This window comes from Lepidochelys olivacea (assembly GCF_965140295.1).
Source record: "Lepidochelys olivacea isolate rLepOli2 genome assembly, chromosome: 16".
NCBI classification, from domain to species: domain Eukaryota; kingdom Metazoa; phylum Chordata; order Testudines; family Cheloniidae; genus Lepidochelys; species Lepidochelys olivacea.
Genome location: NC_140426.1, coordinates 2,318,141 through 2,337,882, shown reverse-complemented (window position 1 = coordinate 2,337,882; position 19,742 = coordinate 2,318,141). Strand labels below are relative to the sequence as shown.

Here is a 19,742-nt window from a genome sequence, read left to right as displayed (position 1 = left end):
CAGGCCGAGGCGGCGGTTGAGCAGGAGGACACCATTAAGACTGTGAGACCTCTCTTCAGGCCTCCCTGGATTCGGCAGACGCAGCGGCTAGAACAATCGCGTTGGGGTGGTCATGAGGCGCTCGGTGTGGCTCCAGGAGTCAGGCCTGCCACCCAAGGTCCAGAATACACTCCAGGACCTCCCCTTGGAAGGGTCCGGTCTCTTCTCGGACCCGACAGACACGAGGCTACATAACCTCAAGGACTCACGAGCTATGCTAAAGTCGCTGGGTATGCACACCCTGGCTGCCCAGAGGAAGCCCTTTAAGCCGCAGCCTCCCCATCAACGCCAGTACCAGCCTCGCCATAGGCATGAGCCTTACCATAGGCGAGGCAGGGATATCAGGCGACAGCGCAAGAACAATAACAATAATAATGCGCCAGGCTAGAACCAAGGACAACACAAGCCCCAGCCGGGCACTAAGCCAGGCTTTTGAAGGTGCACTCGAGGACAGTGTATCAGACCAGTCACTGGATCCGTCCCTTTGTTTCCCAAACCGCCTGTCCCGTTTATCCCGTTTATCCCATTACGTCAGACTGTTGGGTCTTGCGCACGGTGCGGAATGGATACTCACTGCAGTTCACCTCCCTCCCCCCCTTCCCCATCCCTCTTCAGGGACCCCTCTCATGAACATCTCCTAGAGAACGAAGTCCGCTCGTTGCTAGAGGTGGGGGCGATCTCCAAGGTCATGGTCCGGGTCTTGGGAAAGGAGGAGCCTGTACAGGAAGGATGGGCTCCACCTAGATGAAAATGGAACCAGACTTCTGACACGTAAAATTAAAAAGTTCATAAAGGGGATATTAAACTAAGGGCTGGGGGAATGGCAATAGGTGAGAAGAAACAAATGGTTTGGACAGAGCCATCCTTTAGGGGAGGATCTCTTAACAGGGATTCTCTATTTCCTAGTAAAGAGGAGAGGATAGAAGTTCATAAAGTACAGGTAGTAGCTGAAGAGAAACTGTCAAATGAAAGAGTCCTATTTAATTATATCAGATGAAGGCAGACAACTAAATATTGACAATATTTATAAGTTCTTGTATACAGATGCAGAAAAGCTAAATTCTCAAATGAGTATACTTAAATGCCTGGTTTTAAATGAGGATATTGATATAATAGGCATTACTGAACTTGGGATGATGATAATCAATGGGACATGGTAATATCACAATACAAAATATATAGGAATGACAGAATAGGTTGTGCTTGTGGTTTTACCCCCACAATCTAGGGCACCCAACCTCTACCCTACTGAGGGCTCGGGGTGTAAGACACCTATTCTTACCCACGGGGCTCAGGAAGAAACCTGGTCAATTTAAGTGCCTGCCCTTTCCCTCAGGGCTCTACAGGTCTACAGAACCTTTTCCTAGTGAAAGTGTCTTACAAAGCTGTGCTCTAAATGTCTATTTGTTACAAACACACACACAACACAAATACCAAGAAAATCTCTAATGCTCACCACTCCCACTATACAGACAAATTTCAGCCAGTGGCCAGTCAGGCTCCACTCATCTGGGGATTCCCAGTGCCCATACACGGCACAGTCGTGTAGTGGGTACGATGTTTTGCAGCTTGTTGTACTGCAGTCCGAGGTTGATTCCTAAGGAACATTTTTCAATTACATTACAGTAAAACTAGCTACTGCCTTCAAATTTACTAAACATATCACATTATCCTACACTCCTGAATAAGAGATTTTAACCAATTACACACTGTTCTCAGTCCTGACCACGTTTTTTTACATTGTATCTTTCACGCCCGAATTGTAACTTAGTTGTGACCTTCTCTATTTGTGCAGATAGTCAGCATAAAAATGATGGTCAGAGCTTATCTTAACATTTGTTGAGCCTCTTTCTGTATCCTTCCTAATTTCACAGCACCTGGGCGTCTCTACTTTACAACCTGGTGGTTGTAACTCTCGTTAGGGACATTCATAGATTCATAGATATTTAGGTCAGAAGGGACCATTATGATCATCTAGTCTGACCTCCTGCACAATGCAGGCCACAGAATTTCACCCACCACTCCTAAAAAAGACCTCACACCTATATCTATGCTATTGAAGTCCTCAAATTGTAGTTTGAAGACCTCAAGGAGCAGAGAATCCTCCAGCAAGTGACCCGTGCCCCATGCTACAGAGGAAGGCGAAAAACCTCCAGGGCCTTCCAATCTGCCCTGGAGGAAAATTCCTTCCCGACCCCAAATATGGCGATCAGCTAAACCCTGAGCATATGGGCAAGATTCATCAGCCAGATACTACAGAAAATTCTTTCCCGGGTAACTTGGATCTTACCCCATCTAAAAACCCATCACAGGCCATTGGGCCTATTTACCATGAATATTTAATTACCAAAACCATGTTATCCCATCATACCATCTCCTCCATAAACTTATCGAGTTTAATCTTAAAGCAAGATAGATCTTTTGCCCCCACTACTTCCCTCGGAAGGCTATTCCAAAACTTCACTCCTCTGATGGTTAGAAACCTTCGTCTAATTTCTAATCTAAATTTCCTAGTGGCCAGTTTATATCCATTCCTGAGGTGGGGGTGCTTTATCAGCAGCAGAACATTCTTTTTTTCAATTTTAATGGTAAACTCCCTGAGTTTCACCCAAGGCTGGTTTAATACAGGGGCGAGAGGGTTATCAGCTCTCAGGTCAACAATGGGTAGTTGGCACTATATGTGAAAGAAAGCGTAGAGTCAAATATAGTAAAAAAAAAAAATAAAATTGAATGAATCAAACTGTGCCGTAGAATCTCTACTGATTATTCCACACTTGAATAATTTGAATATAGCAGTAGGAATATGCCATTGACCATCTAACCAGGATGGTGATGGTGATTATGAAACGCTCAGGGAGATTAGAGAGGCTATAAAAATAGAGAACTCCATAATTGGGGAGTTCAACTATCCCCATATTTACTAGGTAAATGTCCCCTCAGGATGGGATGCAGAGATAAAGTTTTTAGAAACCATTAATGGCTGGATCAGCTAGTCTTGAAACCCACAAGGGGAGAGGCAAGTCTTGATTTAGTCCTAAATGGCACACAGTATCTGGTCCAAGAGGTGAATGCAGCTGAACCACTTGGTAAGTGAGACCATAATGTAATTAAATGTAACGTCCTTGTGAGGGGGCAGATACCAAAGAAGCCCACTACAGTAGCATTTAACTTCAGAAAGGGGAACTATACCAAATTGAGAGAGCTGGTTACATAGAAATTAAAAGGAACACTCACAAAAGTGAAATACCTGCAAGCTGCATGGAAACTTTAAAAAAACTCCATAATAGAGGATCAAAATACATGTGTATCCCAAAAGGGGGGAAAAACAGTAGGAGGATAAAAAAAATACCACCATGGCTAAGGCAGTTAAAAGCAAAAATGGCATCCTTGAAAAATTGGAAGTCAAACCCTACTGAGGAAAATAGAAAAGAGCATAAACTCGGCAAATCAAGTGTAAAAGTATAATTGGGCAGGCCAAAAAAAGAATTAGAGCAACTAGCAAAAGTCATTGAAACGAACACCAATTTTTTGAAGCACAGCAGAAGTAGGAAGCCTGCCAGACAATCAGTGGGCCTGCTGGATGATTGAGGTGCTAAACAAGCACACAAGGAAGCCAAGGCTATTGCAGCATAGCTGAATGAATCATTTGCATCAGTCTTCACTGCAGAGGATGTGAGGGACTTTCCTACACCTGAGCCATTCTTTTTAACTGGCAAATCTGAGGAAAAGTCCCAGATTGAAGTGCTGATAGAGGAGGTTTTGGAACAAATTGGTAATTTAAACATTAATAAGTCACCAGGACTGGATGGTATTGACCTAATAATACTGGAGGGGCTCGGATATGAAAAGTTCAGAACTACTGAACTCGGCCTCTGTACCAGATAACTAGGGGCAGCTAATGAAAACTATTTTTTTTTAAAAATCTGCAGAGGCAATCCTGGTAATTAGTGACCAGTAAGCCTAACTTTAATACCAGGCACATTTTTGAAACTATAGTAAATAATAGAATTATCAGACACAAAGGTGAGCATGATTTGTTGGGGAGGAGTCAACATGTCTTTTGGAAAGGGAAATCATACCTCACCAATCTATTAGCATTCCCTGAGGGGGTCAACAGATGTGTGGACAAGGGTGATCCAGTGGCTATAGTGTACTTGGAATTTCATAGAATCATAGAATATTAGGGTTGGAAGGGACCTCAGGAGGTCATCTAGTCCAACCCCCTGCTCAAAAGCAGGACCAATCCCCAATTAAATCATCCCAGCCAGGGCTTTTCAGACATCCTTTGACAAGGTCCTTCACCAAAGGCTCTTGAGAAAAGTAAGCAGTCATGGGATAGGAGAGAAGGTCCTCTCATGGATCAGTAACTGATTAAAAGACAGGAAACACAGGGTAGGAATAAATGGTCTGTTTTCACATTGGAGGGAGGTAAATCGTGGGGTCCCCCAGGGATCTATACTAGGGCCATTGTTGTTCAATGTATTCATAAATGAAGTAGAAACATGGGGAAATGCGGTGGCAAAATTTGAAGGTGATGCAAAATTACTCCAGATAGTTAAGTCTAAAGCAAACTGAAGAGTTACAAAGGGCACTACAAAATTGGGTGACTGGGCAGCAAAGTACCAGAGGAAATTTAATATTGATAAATGCAAAGTAATGCACGTTGAAAAACATAATCCCAACTATAGATACAAAAGTATGGTGTCTAAATTAGCTATTACCACTCAAGAAAGAAATCTTGAATTCATTGTGGATAGTTCTCTGAAAACATCCACTCAGTGTGCAGTGGCAGTCAAAATACATAACAGAACATTAGGAACTGTTCAGGAAGTGATAAGTAGTAAGCCAGAAAATATCATAATGCCACTATATAAATACATGATATGCCACACCTTAAATACTGTATGCTGTTCTGGTCAGCCCATGTCAAAAAAGATATATTAGAATTGGAAAAGGTGCAGAGAAGGACAACAAAAATGATTAGGGGTATGGAAAAGCGCCCCTATCAGGACTATAAAGTCATGAATGGTGTGGAGAAAGTGCATAAGGAAGTGTTATTAACCCCTTCACATAACGCAAGAACCAGGAGTCACCCGATGAAATTAATAAGCAGCAGATAGGGTGCTAAAGGATCTCAATGGGTTTAGCCCTGGTGGGAAGGGTCGGGTCTGCGCTGCAATAAAGTGACTGAGTGTTTTGCCATAGGAGAGCCGAGAACATTTCTCTGCAGGGAAAGAGCCTGGGGGAATGTGCTGTGAAATTCACTAAAGCTGGTTATGAAATCTCTTCAGTCCCCCTTCTCACCCTGATGGGCTGCAGAACAACATCCACATTTCACTCCGGATGGGCCCAGCCTCCTAGGGGACGGGGAAGGAAAATGGTTGCCGTGGAGCTGGCTCAGGTAGGGATTATCAGGGAGTTGCTGATGGGTTCCCTCTGCACTGACAGGGGCAGTAAACCCATAGCTTCTGGGAAGTTTAGTCTGGAGGTGGGAGGGGGCACGAAATCCACAGGCTGGAGAAAAGCATGGGGACAGGGTGTGACAAACCTGCTGGAATTTGTTTAAATTGGGGCTTAGGTTCTAGGAACAGACCCATGGGGGTTGGGAGAGGAAGCTGCCCAATTTCTGAGACAGGAAACACCCCCTCAGACAGGGCTGGAGAAATTACCAGCCTGCCACTGCTGCAGCCTGAACCTACTGACCAGAGGCTGCAGAGAGGTATGAAGGGGCTTAGGGGAGATGCCCCATCCTCTCACTTCAGCTGATGGCAATGAGGAGGGTTACTTTGGATTCCCCGCAGGGAGCTGTCCCTGGACACTGCTGGGGGCTCCGTGTCCTATATCAGCCTATGAGGAAAGACAGTATCCTCCCGCAGCAGAGAGAGGGGAGGGACAAGGGCTCTCTTTCTCCCTTTACCCTGATGCATACTGGCTGCTCTGAGCAGGGGGAGGATTGGACTCTGCTGACTGTGTGCATCTCAGAGCTTCCATCTGATGGACCCTGCGCCCCTGTGAATCGTGGGGCTGTCAGTGGGCAGTAAGTACTGAGTGTTGGACTCTTGCTCTTACAGGAGCCAGTGACCTTTGAGGAGGTGGCTGTGTATTTCACCAGGGAAGAGTGGGCTCAGCTGGACCCCGCTCAGAGAGACCTATACTGGGATGTCATGCAGGAGAACTGTGAGAATGTGACTTTGCTGGGTAAGGATTTCTGTCCCCTCCGTTATTAGAAGGGGAAATGAAGAGCTGAGGTTCACATCACTCCACAGTGGAACTTCAGCTCTTCCCTGTTTCAGCAACACCCCAACATGCCAGTGACACACATACTAGCACTCCCCCTCCCCGCTAGAGAACGCTTTGGGAACAGAGCACAGGAGCAGGATAACACAAAGTCTAAGGTCTTCTCTTTGCTAAGGCAAAACTTGGGTTTAGGTCTAGCATAAAGAACAGAAGTTACCTACGCCTGGCCACTCAAACACTGAGCCTACCTCACACAAACCAGCTCAGACTTGCAAAATGTTACCACCCCTTTACAGGAGATAATGCTGCCGGCTTCTTACTTACAGTGTCACCTGAAAGTGCGAACAGGCGTTCATGTGGCACTTCTGTAGCTGGCGTTGCAAGGTATTTGTGTGCCAGATATGCTAAACATTGGTATGCCCCTTCATGCTTTGGCACCATTGCAGAGGACATGCTTCCAAGCTGATGAGGGGTTCTGCTTAATAATGAGCCCTAATAGATTGGGGGGGAGGGATAGCTCAGTGGTTTGAGCATTGGCCTGCTAAACCCAGGGTTGTGAGTTCAATCCTTGAGGGGGCCATTTAGGGATCTGGGGCAAAAATTGGGGATTGGTCCTGCTTTGAGCAGGGGGTTGGACTAGATGACCTCCTGAGGTCCCTTCCAACCCTGATATTCTATGATTCTATGATACATTGCCACCCTTTGTTGTGAGACTAAGAGCTGGATCTGTGTCTCTCCTTCACCTGGAAGGGATGCACAGTTTTCATTCCCCCAGCTAAATTCCCATATCAGTATCACTATATAGAGTTTTGGACAAAGGAAACCTCGTTGCCAAGAATATTCTCTCAGAAAAATATGTTCTGATGTCCTTTCTATACATTCTCAGTTTACCTAAGAACATCAGAATGCCCTTACTGGGTCAGACCAAGGGTCCATCTAGCCCAGTATCCTGTCTTCTGACAGTGACAAGTTCCCCAGATGGAATGAACAGAACAGATCATCATGTGATCCATCCCGTTGCTCATTCCCAGCTTCCGGCAAACAGAGGCCAGGGACACCATTCCTGCCCATCCTGTCTAATATCCATTGATGGACCTATCCCCCATTAATTTATCTAGTTCTTTTTTGAACCTGTTATGGTCTTGGCCTTCACAACATCCTGTGGGAAGGAGTTCCACAGGTTGACTGTGTGTTGTAAGAAGAAATGCTTCCTTTTATTTGTTTTTAACCTATTAATTTCATTTGGTGACCTCTAGTTCTTGTTTTATGCGAAGTAGTAAACAACACTTCCTGATCTACTGTCTCTACACCAGTCATGATTTTATAGACCTCAATTATATCTCACCTTAGCCATCTCTTTTCCAAGCTGAAAAGTCCCAGATTTATAAATCTCTTCACATACAGATTTATCACGTAGCTAACTGACACAGCTATGCTGGCAAAACTAAAATGAAAATCTGCATTTGGATTTGAGTATTTTAAAATATTTTTCCTTCCAGAAATTTTGGCATCAGGGCAAATCTTCCAAAGGGGACCCCTATAAAATGCAAGAATAAAGCTCAACACAGATTATCTGAAAGCTGTCAATGGTAGGGCTCAAATTCAAATGTAGCTCAGGTTCAGCAATGGCCCCAGCATGTCCGCTAGAGACAAGCAAATACTGTGACAGCTGTTTGCAAGAAACCTTCTGCTGTTAACAGAGCCTTAATCTTCCTACACATGTGCATTTCAGTCTCTTTGATTTATCAGTTTGGCTCCTGCTGATCTGAAATTCCCGATTTTACACTTCACTTTTTCAATACTGCTTCCTCAGAGAGGTATTGGGTGCTCTGTACTAGCTGAGATAAATGCCAAGTGACTGAGATCCTTCGGGGACAATTAGAACCTCACGTTCATCCTAAGTGTGTGCAAAATGTTATGAGAGGGTGGGAATTTTCTAAAATGGTTCTTTTTTGGAGGGAGTCGGGGGAATCTCAGTAACTCCTTGCTGAAATAACACCAAATTTAAACTAAGAACCACACCCTGCATGCCGACAAAGAGTAGCAAATGTCAGGATAATATAAGAGCGCTTTTGCATTTCAGAGTGGTTCGAAGAGTCAACTTTTAAACAGAAAGTAGGGCTCACCATAATTGTGGAAGAGCTGGTGCTCTGCTATAATCATCGTACAACATTCATTATTCCAAAGCAGCTCGACTCCACCGCAGGGGTTTGGAGAAACAGGACTAAAGGTATATATACGGTGACAAAGTTCCTCTACCTTGGTCTTGTGCTTATTGGCGGATTTGCTCGCCTTGGAGCTTCACGGCAGCCCTCAGCTTAGCCGTTTTTCTGAACCCACAGTCCAGGTCGACTCCTCCTGTGTCTGACCAGGAGTTGGGAGGATTTGGGGGGAACCCGGGCCCGCCCTCTACTCCAGGTTCCAGCTCAGGGCCCTGTGGAATGCACCTGTCTAGAGTGCCTCCTGGAACAGCTGTGTGACAGCTACAACTCCCTGAGCTACTTCCCCATGGCCTCCTCCCAACACCTTCTTTATCCTCACCATAGGACCTTTTTCCTGGTGTCTGATAATGCTTGTACACCTCAGTCCTCCAACAGTCCACGTTCTCACTCTGAGCTCCTCGTGCCTCTTGCTCCCTGCTCCTCACATGCACACCACAGTCTGAAGTGAGCTCCTTTTTAAAACCCAGGTGCTCTGATTAGCCTGCCTTAATTGATTCTAGCAGCTTCTTGATTGGCTGCAGGTGTTCTAATCATCCTGTCTTAATTGTCTCGAGAAGGTTCCTGATTGTTCTGAACCTTCCCTGTTATCTTACCCAGGGAAAAGGGACCTACTTAGCCTGGGGCTAATATATCTGCCTTCTATTACTCTCCTATAGCCATCTGGCCCGACCCTGTCACATATCCCCCCCTCTGCTCAACACTATGGGGTTGGGCAACTTGGGACGTCAGGCAGTGTACTTGTCACAAGCCATCTGCATTGCCATGGTGGCTTCCAGCCCAGTGCGGTATGGTGAATTGGGAAGGTTGTAGGAACAGGAAACATCTGGTCACCCTTGCGTTCTTCTCTTTATTTAGCTGCATCCACTGGAGGGGTGCATGGTCGGTCACATGGGTAAATTGTTGTCCCAGAAGGTAATAACATAAGGTTTCCATGGCCCATTTCACAGCTAGGCGCTCTCTTTCAACCACAGCATACTTCTGCTCTCTCGGGAGGAGTTTCCTGCTAAGGTAGAGGACTGGGTGTTCTTTATCTCCGACCATCTGCGATAGGACAGCTCCCAATCCTACTTCAGATGCATCTGTTTGTAAAATGAATTCTTTGTTGAAGTCTGGGGCTGTAAGCACAGGGTTATTGCAGAGGGCTGTCCGTAGATCCATGAATGCTTTCTCTGTGGCATCTGTCCACTTCACCACGTCTGGACCCCGGGCTTTTATCAGGTCTGTCAGGGGACTCGCTCTGGTAGCAAAATGGGGAATAAATCATCGGTAGTACCCCACCACACCCAGGAATGCCTGGATTTGCTTTTTCTGATTCAGGCGGGGCCAATTTTGGATAGTCTCTAGTTTGTTTAGTTGGGGCTTGACCATGCCCCTTCCTACAATGTAGCCAAGGTATTTAGCCTTGGCTAGCCCTATAGCACACTTGGCTGTGTTGGCTGTGAGGCCAGCTTGTCTTAGCGTGTCCAGAACTGCTTCCACCGTTCCTAAGGTGGGTAGAAAGTTGGCTAGATTGTCGGGCTCAACGGGTAGTGATCAATGGCTCCATGTCTAGTTGGCAGCCGGTGTCAAGTGGACTGCCCCAAGGGTTGGTCCTGGGGCCGGTTTTGTTCAGTATCTTCATAAATGATCTGGAGGATGGTGTGGATTACACTCTCAGCAAATTTGCGGATGATACTAAACTGGGAGGAGTGGTAGATACACTGGAGGGCAGAGATAGGATACAGAGAGACCGAGACAAATTGGAGGATTGGGCCAAAAGAAATCTGATGAGGTTCAATAAGGATAAGTGCAGGGTCCTGCACTTAGGACGGAAGAACCCAATGCACAGCTACAGACTAGGGACCGAATGGCTAGGCAGCAGTTCTGCGGAAATGGACCTAGGGGTGACAGTGGACGAGAAGCTGGATGTGAGTCAGCAGTGTGCCCTTGTTGCCAAGAAGGCCAATGTCATTTTGGGATGTATAAGTAGGGGTATAGCGAGCAGATCGAGGGACGTGATCGTCCCCCTCTATTCGACATTGGTGAGGCCTCATCTAGAGTACTGTGTCCAGTTTTGGGCAAGAAGGATGTGGATAAATTGGAGAGAGTCCAGCGAAGGGCAACAAAAATGTTTGGGGTCTGGAACACATGACTTCTGAGGAGAGGCTGAGGGAACTGGGATTGTTTAGTCTGCAGAAGAGAAGAATGAGGGGGGATTTGATAGCTGCTTTCAACTACCTGAGAGGTGGTTCCAGAGAGGATGGTTCTAGACTATTCTCAGTGGTAGAAGAGGACAGGAGAAGGAGTAATGGTCTCAAGTTGCAGTGGGGGAGGTTTAGGTTGTATATTAGGAAAAACTTCTTCACTAGGAGGGTGGTGAAACACTGGAATGCGTTACCTAGGGAGATGGTAGAATCTCCTTCCTTAGAAGTTTTTAAGGTCAGGCTTGACAAAGCCCTGGCTGGGATGATTTAATTGGGGATTGGTCCTGCTTTGAGCAGGGGGTTGGACTAGGTGACCTCCTAAGGTCCCTTCCAACCCTGATATTCTATGATTCTAAGTGGGTTTCCCAGTCGGGGGTGTGAATAATCACATCATCCAGGTATGCAGCTGCATAACTGGTATGGGGCCGTAGGAGCTTGTCCATAAGATGGTGGAAGGTGGCAGGTGCCCCATGCAGTCCAAAAGGAAGAACAGTATATTGAAACAGACCCTCTGGTGTAGAGAATGCCGTCTTTTCTTTCGCACCTTTGGCAAGGGGAATCTGCCAGTATCCCTTTGTTAAATCAAGGGTGGTCAAAAATCAGGCATTGCCCAGGCGGTCAACTAACTCATTGATACGGGGTATGGGGTATGCATCGAATTTGGATATCTCATTCAGCCGGCGACAGTCATTACAAAACCTAGTGGTGCCATTGGGTTTGGGCACCAACACAATTGGGCTTGACCACTGTCTGTGGGACTCTTCGATGACTCCCAGCTCCAACATCCTTTTTACGTCTGCCTTGATCTCCTCCCTTTTTGCTGCTGGGACCTGATAGGGCCTTAAAGTTACCTTTGCCCCAGGGTCTGTGATAATGTGGTGATATGCTTTGGTGGTCCGGCCTGGTTTGGTTGAAAACACGTCCTGGTATCGGTTGACCATCTCAGTTACCTCCGTCTTCTGGTTTGGTGTCAGATCAGTGGATATCCTGATCTGCTCCTGCATATTATTTCCCTGGATCGGGGTCTCTTGGGCCACTACACACGCCTCTCGTTGGTGCCAAGGCTTTAAGAGGTTAATGTGATAAATTTGTTCTTGTTTCTGGCATTCCGGCTGCCGCACCTTGTAGGTTACTTCCCCCACAGGTTCAACCACCTCATAGGGCCCCTGCCATTGGGCCAAAAGCTTGCTTTCTGCTGTGGGTACCAAAACCATCATCCAATCCCCTGGTTGGAATTATCGGACTTTTGCCTGGCAATTGAAATGGGTTCACTGGGCCTCCTGCGCCTTTTCCAAATGTTCCCGTACAATAGGGGTGACCCGGGCTACCGTTCTCGCATCTGCAACACATGGTCAATTATATTTCTCCCCTCATTGGGTTTCTCTTCCCAGATTTCTTTTGCAATATCTAGTATGCCACGGTGTTAGCCGACGGCCAAGGATGTTTGGTGAGGTGCCAGCTATGCCCGTTTATACTATCCGTGACTTTAACCGCTAGGACGCACTGTCCCTTCGCGGCGGGCAGCCCGGCCTAGGCTGACGGATGCCCCAAGGTCCTAACCACCCGTGACTTTAACTGCTAGAGCTCAGAGCTCCTTTGCAGCGGGCAGCCAGGATTGACTGACAGGTGCCCCAAGAGTTTGTCCCCTGGAGGCGGCACAACTCAACGCTAGGCTCTTAGTACTCTCACCTAATGGCCAGGCTTTAGAGCCAAAACGGCTGAGGTTCTTTAATTGTGTTGGCTGCTTTACAGTAAACCAGAGAAAACAAGTCAGGCTTATGCATAAATGGTTACCAAAATTTATTAAGCTACATTCTAATCATGTGGTTACAAAATTGCTAGTGCCTACTTATTTAAATGTAGAGATGTTACACACACAAACAAGTTACAAAACTGAAGCCACAATCCCAAAGAAAGAAAACAAAGTATAGAGCTCTATTTCAAAATATGTGTACACTAAAGGTAGGAGATCAGGTGTGGGTGCTTCTTACCCTCCTTGCATCTCTCGATTCCAGCGGTGCCAAGCCAGGATCGGTCACTCAATTCCGCGGAAAGACGAATAAGGGACAAGGCGTAGGGACCCTCTTAGCTGCAGAAGCCTTGGGAGGCTGTCACTTATCTGACCAGCAGATAGATAGTGAAAAGCACTCAAAAATCATGGTGCTGTAGGTCCCCTACTTATACCTCTGTACTCCTTTATTCTCTTTCTCCTTTCTTATGCCAAATTGAGGCTGGTCTGTCTGGGCGATGCCAGCTTTCGCAAGAGTAGTTTACACTTGCAAAGGAGAGAAACAATAAGTTTCGACTACTGGACATTTCTTTTATCAGGGTAAATATTTTCCCACCTAGGATGTTGGTGTGTGTGCATCACGCTATTTAGTAGGGGCTAAGAGCCATGTCTGTCACAGGGCCTCTGCCTGCTGTGAGCTTAATCGTTGTATCTGTTCCCAGAGGCACATTGTAGCAGCACACCTGTGCTTTCACAGCTTCAAAGGCTGTGCTGGAATATATGTTAAGTGCCCTGTTCCTGCTTCCTCCTGTGTTTCCAGCAATGCTGGTCTGAGAGCGGGGGGCTGGCTGTCTGGCTACATTCCACCCCCTGATGCACCACACTACATCCCAGATTGCAAGGTGGCGGTGATGCCAGCACCTCTTGCCCTCCTTGGGGAAATCTAGAAATACCCAACAACCAAATTAGAGGATGAGGGTTCGCGGAATTGGGTAGGATCCCTTTTTAGCTCTAGGTATCTGATTTGTGTGGAGGAAAGAGCAGTTTGAATCAAACGCTTCATAATACGTAAAGTTACACAAAAAACAATTACAATAATTAAAATGGTTAAAACAGTATTCACAACCGAATGTAAAAACGGGGAGAGGGAGAATCCCAAGTGTTGAGCTAACCATTGCATTCATGAGGTTTTTCCATTCTCAGCCACTGCATGTAGTGGTACCAATTCAATTCCCAGTCCATTGGTTGAATCTAGCAAGGTGCACATCCAGCAATTTGTAGCACCAGCAGCTGAGGCGATGGTTTGGATTGCTCCCCGAAGAGGATGTTCTGGTATTGCCAAGGTGACTGGAGCCAACAGAAGGATCATGAGGGCTTGCAGGAACATATCTCTGGTGGGTCGTGTTCTAGCTAAAAAACTTATTTTAAAACCAAAAGCAAAAATTACACCTGCTATTATAAGTAATGGCAAATATATCAACAGTCCATAGTAGTCTCTAGTGATCAAACAGGTCTGCTGCATGGTCCATTTTGCTGACAGGTTAGCTGGCAGGTTGCTCGGAACCATGGGACCATTCCTGCAATAAATCACATGGTCAGCCGGTCTTGGATGCGATCCAAGCCTCTGTAATGGTTATTAGCCTTTTATCAGCATTTAAGGCACTCCATACACGTTTCTCTTTATAGGCGTGCAAAACGCAGGTAAAGGTTCCCAGGGCTGGGTGTTTAATCACAACAGTATCTCCGGGAGCATACTTGGAACTGTGCAGTGGTGTTCTGGCAGGGGAGATAGCTTTCCCTGTAGGGAAGAATCCCCTGCTGATTGGACTTCCTGTAGGAGTCTGTCTGTTGTTTAATCTCTGCACCACTTCGTCCAGTCTGTCTCCCCATGTGCCATCAGTAGGCTTCAAGTGATTCTTTAGCAACCCATTCCAGCGCTCGACCATGCCATTAGATTGAGGTCGATATGGAAGGTGGAAGGTCCATTGGACTCCATGGTTAAGGGTCCATTCCCTTACAAGTTTATTCTTAAAATGCGAACCATTATCTGATTGGATTTCTTGAGGCATTGGGACAATTGCTGTTAAGCGGTTTAGTCCCATAACTGTGGACAACCCTGTTGCCAATCGGGTTGGATATGCAAAACCAATCCCTGAAACAATTTCTACCCCAGTCAAGATGTATTTCCACCTCTGCCTTGTAGTGGGCAGTGGTCCGACATAGTCGACCTGCCAGGTTGCCCATAGTGTTTTTCCATCTCTTAGCCTGGCAAACCTTTGTCCTTCTGCTATATGTTTTCTAGTCTCAGCACAAATAGTGTAGGCTTGCACCAGGTCTCTAGCCTGTCTGTGGGTGATAGGCCACCCCCTGATATGTGCTTGCCGCACTAACTCATCACTTCCTGTGTGTCCTAAATTATCATGTAACCATGAATATAAGCGTTCCCATTCTACTTGTGTGGTAAAGAGCTGGGCAGCTGCATCGGCTAAATCGTTTAACTGTGCAGCTGGGGTATTATTCCTCTGATGAGCTGAGACATGTCCTATAGACAGGGGTTGTTGCAGGCCATGCTGATATAACCACTGCCAGTATTCCAGTCCCCAGACTGGTTTACCTCCTATTTCCCAGTGGTTATTTTTCCAGTTAGTGATCCACTGAGTGGCACCTGCCCATACTGCATAGGAGTCCGTATATACTGCGGTGGCTCCTGCTTCACAGGCCAGTTTAATTGCAGCCAATTCTGCAAGTTGTGCTGACCCATCAATTTCAGCAGTTAGGGGTGCTGCAGAGGTGTCTGCAGGCACTGCTGCAGCTTTTCCCTTCCATTTTCCTTTGACCAGCCTGGCACTGCCATCAGTGAACCATACTCCCTCAGGCTTAGAAGGATCAAATGGGGTAGCATCCTTAATGGGAGACTGCTGTGGAGGCAGGCGGTATTCATCAGGCATTCCTACTTTCCATAGGGATTCCTGAATCATAGTGGGGTTTTGTGCAGTGTCTGCACTCCCTACCCTGTGGTGTATGTAAAGTGCCCATCTTTGGATAGTCATCTTTTGTGCTACACCAGGTGGTAACTCTTTCCCTTCCAATATAGGTTTAATGATTGGAAGAGGAGTGTGAATTGTGATGTCCTTATCCTGAGTTAATTCCTCAGTTTCTCTCAAGGCTGTATAAGCTGCCAGAAGCACCTTCTCATAAGGCGTGTAGTTAGTCTGTGACCCTTGCCATGACTTGGAACCAAACTGAATTGGTCGTCTGGGAGCAGTGTCACTGTCTTGCCAGAGAGCATAAGACATTCCAGTGGCTCCCACAGTTAGGTACAAATGGAGTGGGGCTTCAGGATGTATGGGACCCAGAGCCTGATAGGTGTGTATCTCCCCTATCAGTTGCCTGAGAGCTTCCTCATGGGCAGGAGCCCATTCCCAGGCAGCACTTTTCTTTAACAAATTGTACAATGGTCTGGCTATAATGGCAAAGCCAGGTACATGTTTTCTCCAAAACCCCAGGGTTCCCAAAATCTGTCTCAATTGATCTTTACTTTCAGGGGAGGGTGCCTGATTTAGCTCTTGCACAGTGTCATTAGGCACAGACCTCCTACCTCCCATCCATACAGTACCTAAGAATTTTATCTCTTGGGAGGGACCTTGGCATTTCTCAGCTGGTAACTCTAAATTAAGGGCTTCTAGTGCTCCTTTGATTTGATTCATAGCCTCCTGTACCTCTTCTGGGGTTTTCCCACCTATTAAGATGTCATCAATGTATTGCACAGTTTGTACATTGGGTGACAGTATAAGGTCATCTAGGACCTTTGCCAGTGCCCCATGGCAAATAGTGGGTGAGTGTTTAAACCCTTGTGGCATTCGGGTAAAAGTGTATTGTACACCTTTCCAAGGAAAAGCAAATCTTTCCTGGTCAGCTGGTTGCAAAGGGACCATGAAGAACATGTCCTTTACATCTAATACTGCTAGCCAGGGTTTATCCCAGGTTTGTATGGTGTTTACAATATCTGTTATGCTAGGGACTGCTGCAGTTAATGGTCCAGTGTTACTGTTTAGCTTCCTATAGTCTATAGTAAGTCTCCATTTGCCATTTGGTTTCTTGATGGGCCACACAGGAGAATTAAAGCGAGAGTGGGTACGAATTAAAATTCCTCGCTGTTCCAAATCTTTGATCAGGTCAGTAACAGGGCTTATGGCCTCAGCTGGGGCATTATACTGCTTTATGTTTGTTACTGTTGAGGGCGGGAGGGCAGGCGCGCTGCTAAGTAAGTTTACAGAATAGTGGGGAGGGCTTTCCTCTTCCAGGTGGGTGGCATTAGGAACAGAACTGACTCCAAAAGCCCATCTTTCCCCATTAATCCTTCCCTTCTTTCCTCTTAAAACGTCCATGCCCAGTATGTTGGCATTGCCCAAAATCACCTCATATTTTCGGGGCTGATGGTGGGGTTGCAAGGGGATATCCAGTTTTATCTTAACTACACTAATGGGTAAGTTATGGTACTGCCATTTACCCCTGTAACAAGTACCTGCTTTCCGCCAGTAGGTGGCGAGCCCTGAAAACTTTCTCGCTTAATCATGGACCTTTGAGCCCCTGTGTCCATTAAGAAAGGAATAATGTGTTTGTCATTTACAGTTACATGTATCCGGGGGTCTTTTGCTGTTGTTTTCTCCTCTTTGGATTTAAGCTGGTTTATTAGGAGAGGAGATTGACCCCCGCAAGCTAGTTTCCCTGCTCTGGTAACTCTTGCAGTTGCCGCAGCAATGGAGTATACCGGGTGTCTGCAGGTGGGGAAAGAGGAGAGAGCTGCAGAGGTGCACTGGGAGTCGCATTAGTTGTCTCCCAGTCAGCTCTTTTAAAGGTGGTGAATAATTTTAGCCGCTCTGTGGGCAGTCCATTTATCACATCTCTGGGATAACCTAAAGCCAGACATTGTCTCCACAACTTGGCTCTAAGCTCCTTTTCCTCCTGGGTTGGCTCTCGCTTGTTTTTATGTCCTTTAGATGGTGCCCCCTTGTTTCCCTGAAGGGAACGCATCTTAGCTTTGCCTGTCAGTGCTCTGATGTCTCCGAATTCTCTAAAGTATGACACCAGAAGGTTTAGCAGTGCCCGAAAGGTACTGTTATGTGCTGCAGCTTCTGATCTAAGGGACAGTGCCATAGCCCTGTGGTTACTCGGAACTCCCTTAAGCAGGGGTCTGAGATCATCTACATCTACCTGACCCTCCCATGGGCTTTCATAGGCTAACTCTTGAGGGTTTTGGCCAAGCATGCTAATGACAGCCACAGTTAATAGAGCTGTTTTTACCTCATCTATGTTGGTCCAGTGCATTACTGTGGGTTCATCTCGGTCTGCTGGGTAAATTCCTCTTGCCCATCGACAAGCCAGAGACCAAAGTGTTTTAGGGGTGTTCCCCTCTGAGTGTTCCAGGAATATTCCTGCACCTAAGTTAAGGTGCTCAGTTTCTTGGGCTGTCAGGCGTATATATCCACCCCCAGTGTCCCAGAGGCGGACCAGCCACTCTATTATACCTTCCTCAGGCTTTTTAGCAAAATCTCCCTGGATTGTTTTTAACTCCATGGGAGTATATTGGCGGGTGGTAATTTTGGTAAAGTGTGTTGGAGCTTTACTCCCTTTTCCCTTTTTACCTCCCTTCTTTGTTTTTGAAGAGGTGGATGGATAATTGTCATCCCCTTCTTCATCCAGCTCTGCCCCACTCAAATTTTCCTCATGTTCTTCTGATTTGTGATGTGTGACAGCTGGTCTTAATTTTTACAGAGGACCTTCCTCCTCAGAGGAGGGGGACTCATCTGCTGAATCCCAAATGTCTCCATCCCATTCCTCAGGGTCTAGCCAGAGAGCAGTCTCAACTTTAGCCCGGTTGATTCTGCGTGTTTTAGTCTCCAGCTTTTCCCTTCGTTCTATCCCTTCTTTCTCAATTAAGGGAAGTAATCTTTTCTGAAGATGTTCCATATCCCTATTCAGTGTTCTTACTCTGGTATCTAAATTCTGGCATTCCTGGCGCAGTGTGTCCCTTTCCTGTTGTAGCCTATTAAATTCTATTGCCAGACTATGATAATCCTTACAGGCAGCTTGCCAAATGTTAGTAAGCAGCCATATACAAGCACCTTTTCCTTTCCCTTTCTTCATCTTGCAGGCAGTTCTCCAGTTACAGAAATGCTGCCAGATCTCTGCTGGTTTTCCCCAATATTTCTCCAGCAGTTCTTTGCTCCACAGAGGATTTCCCCATCCCTCTTGGGTCAAACTTTTCTCTAGCTCAGGGAATTCTGTGGTGTTTATCATGACTGGTTTCATTGTGTTACTGTAGTGCAGCCTATATCACAATCCTGTTCGTGACGCCAATTTCTGTTAGCCGACGGCCAAGGATGTTTGGTGAGGTGCCAGCTATGCCCGTTCATACCATCCGTGACTTTAACCGCGAGGACGCACTGTCCCTTCGCGGCGGGCAGCCCGGCCTAGGCTGACGGATGCCCCAAGGTCCTAACCACCCGTGACTTTAACTGCTAGAGCTCAGAGCTCCTTCGCAGCGGGCAGTCAATACTGACTGACAGGTGCCCCAATGGCAGCACTAAGAGCCTCTCCACACCCGTGACTTTAACTGCTAGAGCTCAGAGCTCCTTCGCAGCGGGCAGCCAGGATTGACTGACAGGTGCCCCAAGAGTTTGCCCCCTGGAGGCGGCACAACTCAACGCTAGGCTCTTAGTACTCTCACCTAATGGCCAGGCTTTAGAGCCAAAACGGCTGAGGTTCTTTAATTGTGTTGGCTGCTTTACAGTAAACCAGAGAAAACAAGTCAGGCTTATGCATAAATGGTTACCAAAATTTATTAAGCTCGATTCTAATCATGTGGTTACAAAATTGCTAGTGCCTACTTATTTAAATGTAGAGATGTTACACACACAAACAAGTTACAAAACTGAAGCCACAATCCCAAAGAAAGAAAGCAAAGTATAGAGCTCTATTTCAAAATATGTGTACACTAAAGGTAGGAGATCAGGTGTGGGTGCTTCTTACCCTCCTTGCATCTCTCAATTCCAGCGGTGCCAAGCCAGGATCGGTCACTCAATTCCGCGGAAAGACGAATAAGGGACAAGGCGTAGGGACCCTCTTAGCTGCAGAAGCCTTGGGAGGCTGTCACTTATCTGACCAGCAGATAGATAGTGAAAAGCACTCAAAAATCATGGTGCTGTAGGTCCCCTACTTATACCTCTGTACTCCTTTATTCTCTTTCTCCTTTCTTATGCCAAATTGAGGCTGGTCTGTCTGGGCGACGCCAGCTTTCGCAAGTGTAGTTTACACTTGCAAAGGAGAGAA

General features: G+C 46.5%; 1 protein-coding gene across 3 annotated transcripts in view; it reads left to right on the top strand.

Annotated features, from left to right (window-relative positions):
- LOC311532042 (uncharacterized protein) overlaps positions 1 to 19,742 on the top strand; it is a 67,607-nt gene that overhangs the window by 11,252 nt on the left and 36,613 nt on the right. Inside the window, exons 4-6 of one of the 3 annotated variants that reach the window (XM_084650083.1) lie at positions 5,331 to 5,440; positions 6,111 to 6,237; positions 8,360 to 8,506. The exons of the other annotated variants lie outside the window; for them this stretch is intronic. Of the exons in view, the coding sequence (XP_084506209.1) occupies positions 5,331 to 5,440; positions 6,111 to 6,237; positions 8,360 to 8,506 (384 nt within the window). The remainder of the gene's footprint in view (positions 1 to 5,330; positions 5,441 to 6,110; positions 6,238 to 8,359; positions 8,507 to 19,742) is intronic. 3 annotated transcript variants of the gene reach the window in all.